Genomic DNA, 8,743 nt, shown 5'->3' with positions numbered 1-8,743 from the left:
ATACCGAGTGTTGCAGTGTGGGTATAGCTTCAATATCCTGCTAAATACCTACTGTATATCCTGACCTGATCCTGACTACGACTATCACACTGTGTGGTACACTTACTGTATTGGCCATATCACTACTTCTGCTATAGAGTTTGCCATATTTACTAATGCTTTTCCCTCCTCTGTCATCTGTGGACATAAACACCGAGTGTGATGAGAGGTAAGTCACCTGCAGCGCCTCCCTCACGTCAGATGCGGGGTTTCTCAGGCGAGGGAGTGTGTGGGGGTAGAGGGAAGGTGTGGGAGTGCATGAGTGTGTAAGGGTGGAGGGTAAGTGGAGGGAGTGTGTTGGAACAATGCAGAAGACGTCTCTTTGTTTTGGGGAAGATGATGATAATAATAATAATAATAATAATAATAATAATAATAATAATAATAATAATAATAATAATAATAATAATAATAATAATAATAATAATAATAATAATAATAATAATAATAATAATAATAATCCAACATAACATAACTAACCCGATCTTAATCTACCCTAACCCAACCTAACTTAACTTAACCTAAATCCCCCCCAGATAAGGTATTATATCATCAGGTAAAATAAGTTAGGGAAGGGCACATTAACCTTAAAGTGATCCAAATTAACGAAATATAAATAAAAATATTTAAATCCTGAAGATGACTTTCTGACGTTCACTGACTGATGGACTCCACGAGTAAATACAGTTAACGATATTGGCATCACTTGACACAGTAATAAGGTTTCGTCGTTATTCAGTCATCCAACGAAATTGCACCCCATACTTTAGCCCCAACACTTGTGGAATTATGACACACCTGGCCAGTAATGAGTTCAGGTATGCACAGTATATATATATATGAGTGTGTGTGTGTGGTCGCAGGTTCTAGGAGATACTATCGTCACCATGGCGCCTCTCACAACACTCGTAGTGCTGGGGCTCTTCCTGCTGGTGTCCTGTGAGTTTAATGATTGCGATGGAAATGAGAGAGAGAGATGAACGCCACTAATTATATTACATTTATCTAACAGTGTGTGTGTGTGTGTGTGTGTTTGTGTGTGTGTGTGTGTATCGGCTGATAAACAACCCAACAACAAACAACCAATATCCCAGTGCCAAATGGTGTCCCATCAAAGCTGTCATCACAAAAACCTGCAGCGAGACCCTCAGCCAAATACAACAACCTGTGCATTATGGGGGATTTCAACTTCAGAAATATTGACTGGGACAACATTATAGGTGACTATCAATCTGAAGACTTCCTAGACGCAGTACAGGACAGTTTTTTTTAAACAACTGATTACAGAACCTACTAGAGGTGACAATATATTAGACCTAGTATTAACAAATAAAGAAAATATTATCAGAGATATAACAATAAGGGAAGAACTAGGGAACAGTGATCACAGAGAAATCAGGTTCACCCAGACTTGCGATCGGCAGATTATGAGGGGTTACGAAGGTACCTAGGTGAGGTTGCCTGGGAACAGTCAGGTCAGTCCCAAGTAGGAATGGGTGAGGCCATCGGAGACACAACACTTGATCATGACTATAATGTATTCACTAGTATACTACGTTAGGCATAGGAACAAAATATACCATACGGAAAAATTAAATCAAACAAGAATGAGCAAACGTGGATGACCAAAAAACTTAAACATGACATAGGAATAAAGAAAGGAATTTATAAGAAATTAAATAAGGGGAGGAGCATCACAGAAATAGGCATAATGAACTATCTAGGAATGCTAAGAAAAATGTAAGGAAGACCAAAGAGGGACTACGAAATCAGGATAACAAGAGAATCCAAGGCAAATCCCAAGGGATTTTTCCAGGTATATAGGACAAAGGTCAAGGACAAAGTGGGGCCTTTAAAGTAAGAGAGAGGAGAAGTGATCGATGATAGGAGAAAATAAGCAAAGCATTAAACAGCTACTTCTTATCAGTCTTCACAGAAGAATTTCACGAGGAAATGCCAGAGATGGAACTGATATTTAGGGGAAATGAAGAAGAGAAATTAAAGGATATCACTATCAAAAAAGAGGATGTTCTTAAGAAGATAAATAAATTAAAGAAGACAAAATCCACAGGGCCGGATGAAATTTTCCCTCGAGTTTTGAAAGAGTGTAAGGAACAGATTAGAGGACCCCTCGTAAATTTATTTACAAAATCATTAGACACGGGAGTTGTGCCAGACTTGTGGGAACAGGCAAATGTAGTACCCATATTCAAAAAGGGAGACAGAGCATCTGCATCAAAATACCGGACGATTAGTTTGACATCAGTCGTGGGGAAATTTCTTGAATCAATTACAGCAAAACGCATCCGATCGCATTTAGAGAAAAACAAATTAATCTACGACTCTCAACATAGATTTACAAAGGGAAAATCTTGTCTAACAAATCTGCTGACGTTTTTGAGGAAAGTCTTCGAGGTAGTAGATAATGACTAAAATTACGAAGTTATTTACTTAGATTTTAGCAAAGCGTTTGACAGAATACCGCATCAGAGGCTTCTGAGAAAAGTTAAGGCTCATGTTATTGAGGGGAAATTTTTAAATTGGATAAAATCATGGCTCACCGATAGAACACAGAGGGTCAGCGTAGATGGTGTTAAATCTGAGTGGGGCCGTGTAACCAGTGGGGTTCCCCAGGGGTCAGTACTGGGCTCACTCTTGTTCATAATCTACATAACGACCTAGATACTGGGATCAGCAGTGACATAAGCAAGTTTGCGGATGACACAAAATAGGGCGGCAGATTAATTCACGGCAGGATGCAAATGCACTACAAGAGAATTAAATAAACTGCAGGAGTGGTCAAAAAATGGCAAATGATATTCAACACCAGCTTCCTCAGGCGGAAAACTCCCTCGCAGAATCTCAATGTGACTTTAGACCATCACGTGGCACCACTGACATGATTTTTGCTGCCCGCTAGTTACAGTAAAATTGCAGGGAACAGCGCCGTGACTTGTACATGGCCTTCATTAACCTTACTATGGCCTTCAATTCAGTCGACAACAGGGAAGCCATCTGGCTTACCACCAAAATTCATTGCCATTGTGAAGCAACTCCACGATTGCGTGAACGGCAGTGTCCTACACAATGGCACCCAGTCTGAGTTCATCCCCATCCAAACGGGGGTAAAACAAGGATATGTACTGGCACCAACTCTGTTTTCCATTTTCTTGGCTTCCTTCCTTACTCGTGCCAGTGCCAATTTAGCCAGAGGGGTGGGCATCCAGTGCCGGATGAAGGGACTTTTCAATACAAGTCAGGAACAAATGTGTCGGCAGCTTCCATCACTGAACTTCAGTACGAAAACGACCTCATCCTCGTCGCTCACACTGGACACGACCTAGAGAGGATCCTGAACACGACCTACCGAGGAACCTGAACACGACCTACCGAGGATCCTGAACACCTACGCAGATGCGTATGCACACTTTGGCCTTGAGGTGAATGCACATACGATTCAGATTCTCTTTCAGCCTGCCCCGGGTTCAACCACACCACAATTACTCCGGCTTAACGGTAATACCTTCTCTAATTTTACCCACTTTCACTACCTTGGCTCCCACCTGTCCACCACTGCGGACATCGATGAGGAGATTCAACATCGGATCAGATGTGCATCTCAAGCCTTTGTCAGACTCCTCAACCATGTCTTCAGCTGTGGGGAGCTGAAATTATTTACAAAGTTGCACGTATATCAAGCAGTGGTCCTCCCCACCCTGTTGTATGGCAGCGAGACATGGGTCACATACAGATAGCACCTCAAGGCACTTGAAAACTTTCACGAACGTAGTGTACGTTCCATCCTCCGAGTTCGCTGAGAAGACAAGAGTACAAATACCAGTATTCTCGCTGACACCAACTGCTGGAGCATCGAGGTTACCATTATCCATGAACAACTACGTTGGACTGGCCATGTTGCCCGCGTGGACGACAGTAGAATGCCAAAGCAGCTGCTTTACAGTCAAATAATGAATAGTAAACGTAATGCTGGCTGGTAACTGAAAGGGTATAAGGATAGTCTTAAGACAAACCTGAAACAGTGCCAAATCGACTCCCTCACCTGGGAGATGACTGCTTCACACCGTAACGCTTGAAGGAACACCACACGAGAAGGTGTCAATACTTTCGAGTTAGCCCGATTGCATACCGAGGCAGACAAGCGCCAACGCCGGAAAGATTTTGCCGCCACCCCTCCCATACTAGATGTAGCCCTCCACATGTGCAACATCTGTGGGCGACCCTGCCGGTCCCGTATCGGCCTCTCTAGTCACCTTAGAGCTCTCCAACAAAGGTGACATTCCTAATAAATCATATCATTGTCCCATAGCTTGATGATCGCCATCCTCGATTCCGAGTGACAGCAAAGTAGTAGATAATATATCTTGTTGTTTAAGCCGTTTCCTGCTACTTTGTAGTAGTAGTAGTAGTATCTATTACTTTGCACCGAATAATGATTTCCTTCCCTGCTACTAACATCATCGTTGCAGGTGAGGACTGCGCGTGGAACAAGGACAAGAACTATCCTACCAAGAATCCTCCGCTCATCCTGGACGCCTCCTTCAAGCTGGTCCTTCCCGTCCTGGAGGGAGAGGACAGAATGGTCAGGTCAGGCTTCTGAAATTTGATCCTACTGTTAAATTCTGACTCTCTCTCTCTCTCTCTCTCTCTCTCTCTCTCTCTCTCTCTCTAACCACACTTTTGCAATTTATTCGTCTCATCAATATTCCAGGACTATTTAACTCAATCTAACCATTATGCTAAGATCCCAACATTACTGGGGCCTAATTTCACTGAGGCACATTGAGATTGAAGCCTATTATGAAGGCCCTACTAACTAGTCATCAAGATATTCTAACATTGTTTTTTACCTTCGTTAGGCTCTCAGCAGGCAGCAAGGTTACTCTGGCGTGTCCTGGCAGCTCTCTGACAAAGTTCAAGTCAGAAGCAGTGAAGGCCACGTGTATAGGGGCTCACCTGCTCGCTGTAGATGGGAAGGTAAGAACACCATAATCACCAGACGACGCTGAAGCTGCTCCATATGGTCAGATGAAATGAGATAGGTGTGCATTCCCTTGTAAAGTAAATTATCTCTCTCTTTCCCTCACTCTACCTCAGCAAAAGGTCTTTTATATATCTCCCTTTCCCACCCACTGTAAATAATCTCTCTCTAAACCTTTACCACATAAAAGTGCTCGTCTCTCTCCCTTACCTCAGTAGCACCCCCCTCCCTACTCTCCCTCTCCCTACAACAGAAACATGTCCCCTCTCGGAAATAACCACAGAATAGGCTCTCTCTATATATTCCTTACCACAATAACAACCCTTCTCTCTCTTTATATATGAATCTACCAAAGAAAAAGAGGCCGTGTGGGTGGAAGGGAGGAGGGGGCATGGGGAAGGTGGGCACAGGATTTTTTCCCGTCCAACAGAAACCTATCTCCCTCCCTTCTATCTCCACCATTAACGTCTTCCCACCCTCTTCCCCTTCTGCAGGCGTTTTCCCTGAAAAAGCTGAGGTGTAGGAGCCCTGCCAAGTCCACAATCCGTCGTGAACTGGGCCGCTGTGGTGCTGGAGATCTGGGACATCTGCAGGCAATAGGTTTCGACATCCCCACCCTGAGCAAGTTTTATGAAGTGGTGAGTCCGTAGCCACGTATCTCTGTAGTTCATTGGGTGTTTGTGTATTTATCTGTGTATTTTTTGTACTCCATTCGATGTGTATGTATCTCGCTTCTGTCCTTCTGCATATTTTTTTATTCTTCAATGCGCATACGGGGATCTGTGTGTACCTCATCAGTATATGTAATTCCTGTATCTGTTGGCTGGTGCCCGTAGTAAAACAAAAGTGATAATGCTTTACTCATACATCCGTGTACAACAATGATGTGCGTATTTCAGTAACACTCACAAGTGCAATATTTGTGTCAGGGTGTAATACAGATGTATGTGTATTTCAACAAGTTAATGACTGTAGATGTATACCTAAATCAAATATATACTGAGTTTTGTATACATACACTCCAGGCCAGCTTCCAGCGTTTGAATAGACAAACTTGGTAACATTTGTAAATTTTTCGCGCAAAGAAGAAAATATCAGTTGTTTCCTACGACTAAGAACGACCTTCCCAGATCCGCGTCTGTTACGACAATGAGGCGGACACGACCCTGTACTCAGAGCACATCATCCACGGCGCCAACATCTTGGCCAAGGACGTGGACCTAAAAAGACCGCCCTTCAAGGCCTCCTCCGGATTCTTCAACGTCTCGGCTAACACCTGCTACACCAAGGCCAATCAGCTCAAGCTTATGGAGACGCTTCTCGGTGACTCGGTGAGATAAAGCTTTCCCGACTTTTTTTTTTTATGAAATGTGCTTTTTCGGGTCTAAGGGGAAGGGAGGAGGGGAAAGGCTCATATCCATTGTATTACTTTCATGTTACACCAGTGCCGTTGTTAGACCCAGGTGAGTTGTGAGTGAGGTAAGAAGGGAGCCAGGTAACTATAGGTAAGCAGTATCATGGCTTCCCTGACCACAACCATCTGACACTACCATGGAATATGTCAGTAATACCAATCTGGCTTCTCTGGCACTACCATGATAATGTCAGAAATATTATTATGGTTTAATGGCATTCTATCCTAATATGTAAGTAACTTTAGCGTTGTTTTTGTTACTACTATAAAAAAAAGGCATCATGGTTTCTTCAGCCATTACCATGAAATATTACTAATAGACTCATATAATCTAGACTTTCTTTGACCACTACCATGAAACATAAGAAACACAACTATTAATCCTTAACCACTACTATGAATCACCAGCAATATAACCATAGCTTCTTATGACACTACCATAAAACATCAACAACACTACCATAATATTCTTGACTAATACCATGAAACAACATAATCAAGGTTTTTTTTTACGATTTCCCTAGCCACTACCATGACACATCAGCAACATAATCATGACTTTCCTTCCCGACAGGACCTGGCCAAAACCATGATCGACTCCCGCAAGCAGTTCTACCTCGCCAGGGGCCACATGGCTCCTGACGCCGACTTCGTGACGGAGGCAGAACAGGACGCCACCTACTACTACATCAACGCCGTCCCCCAGTGGCAGGCCTTCAACAATGGCAACTGGAAGGTGGGTGGCAGGCCTTCAACAATGGCAACTGGAAGGTTGGTGGCAGGCCTTCAACAATGGCAACTGGAAGGTGGGTGGCAGGCCTACAACAATGGCAACTGGAAGGTGGGTGGCAGGCCTTGAACAAAGGCAACTGGAAGGTGGGTGGCAGGTCTTGAACAAAGGCAACTGGAAGGAAGGTGACAGGCTTGCAACAATGGCAACTGTAACGTGGGTGGCCAACTAGATAGTGCAGACATTTAAAACTCTCATATCGTCAGTATAAATCTGTTAACTACAGGAAAACTCTCTCTCTCTCTCTCTCTCTCTCTCATTTTTTTCATATACATTTCAAGCATTCTCTCCCCTTATCCATCTCTTTCTCATTCCTTTATCTAATACCCAACCTTCATCTCTCTCTCTCTCTCTCACTCTCAACAGTTCCTGGAATTCGCTACTAGGCGCCTGGCGGTAGAAAGCAGCAGCAGCCTGAAGGTGTACAGCGGAGGGTGGGGGGTCTTGGAGCTGGCGGACATCAACAACAACGCCGTCGACATATACCTGGGACTGGTACAGAAAAAGGCGCTCTTACCTGCCCCGGCCATCACCTGGAAGGTCTGTATCAGGTGTAATATAGTACTAATTGTTTGTTGAGTCAGCACTTATTTTTTTCTAATTAGAGCAGGTAAAGGTGGTATCACAAATTGTAGTAGAAGTGTGGCACAAGGTGTGTCATAAGGTGTGGTTTCTGACACAGGTGGTGTATGAGGAGAGCAGACAGCGCGCGGTGGCCATAGTGGGGGTGAACAACCCCCACCTCAAAGAACCCCCCACCAAGCTGTGCCCTGACCTGTGTAACAGCCTCGCCTGGGTGGACTTTGATGTGAACAACCTGGTGCAAGGCTTCACCTACTGCTGTACCGTGGACGACCTGCGGCAGGCTGTTCCTCACGTTCCAGACCTCGGAGACGTTGATCTTTTGACTATTGACACTACAGAGGGACCAGGGGGCTGCTAGGACCACTCCAAAGACCACAGTACCAGCAAGACCGCTATAAATGGAGGATGCTTGCTGACACTAAAAATCTAGGCCTTTTTTCTGCAGCACAAATAATGTGAATAATAAAGAAAAAAAATGATTCCTTGCATGTTTTAGTACCAAATCATGTCACACAACACCGTATAGTACAAATAACTGGGAGTTGGGTTACGTTACTCAGCGTAAGTCAAACTTCACAATATGAATAGCTCAGAGAGGCATTTACCGAGTGTAGATCTGCAGGGAACAATAAATGAAAATAACTCCGAATTACCTGACATAACCTTGTACAACACACACACACATTACTGGCTGCTGTGAAACGCGAATTATATACATCAGGTTTGAGGCAATAAAACAGTAATAATAATGTCTGATTTCAATTCCTTATGGCTATTTTATGACAAGGAACTATGTCATATGTAAATGGGACAAAGAGTGAGATTCGTACACAAAAAAGTACAGACAGACAGACAGACAGACAGATAGATGGATAAATAAAAAATGAGATAGAAGGAGACAAACAAGAAACAACCT

The 8,743-nt window shown here is 43.5% G+C and overlaps 1 protein-coding gene across 1 annotated transcript; it reads left to right on the top strand.

Moving 5' to 3' along the window:
- Window positions 1-889: 889 nt before the first annotated feature.
- LOC121871214 lies at window positions 890-8,309 on the top strand. Its single transcript, XM_042373410.1, has 8 exons — window positions 890-978; window positions 4,527-4,644; window positions 4,917-5,034; window positions 5,533-5,676; window positions 6,169-6,369; window positions 7,027-7,188; window positions 7,609-7,782; window positions 7,925-8,309. Exons 1-8 carry the CDS (start codon window positions 927-929, stop codon window positions 8,183-8,185), a joined length of 1,230 nt encoding a protein of 409 aa, XP_042229344.1. The 5' UTR covers window positions 890-926; the 3' UTR covers window positions 8,186-8,309.
- Window positions 8,310-8,743: the final 434 nt, after the last annotated feature.

The sequence above is a fragment of the Homarus americanus genome, unplaced genomic scaffold (genome assembly GCF_018991925.1).
Source record: "Homarus americanus isolate GMGI-L3 unplaced genomic scaffold, GMGI_Hamer_2.0 scaffold32583, whole genome shotgun sequence".
Taxonomy (NCBI): domain Eukaryota; kingdom Metazoa; phylum Arthropoda; class Malacostraca; order Decapoda; family Nephropidae; genus Homarus; species Homarus americanus.
Note: the sequence above shows the minus strand (reverse complement) of the source record. Positions and strands in the feature narration are given on the sequence as shown.

Bases quoted from the DNA above. Each gene is read 5' to 3' on its own strand.
- LOC121871214 (XM_042373410.1), top strand. From the start codon at position 927: ATGGCGCCTCTCACAACACTCGTAGTGCTGGGGCTCTTCCTGCTGGTG. The intron at 5,035-5,532 runs GTAAGAACACCA...CCCCTTCTGCAG, and splicing joins TGCTCGCTGTAGATGGGAAG to GCGTTTTCCCTGAAAAAGCT. The intron at 6,370-7,026 runs GTGAGATAAAGC...CCTTCCCGACAG, and splicing joins AGACGCTTCTCGGTGACTCG to GACCTGGCCAAAACCATGAT.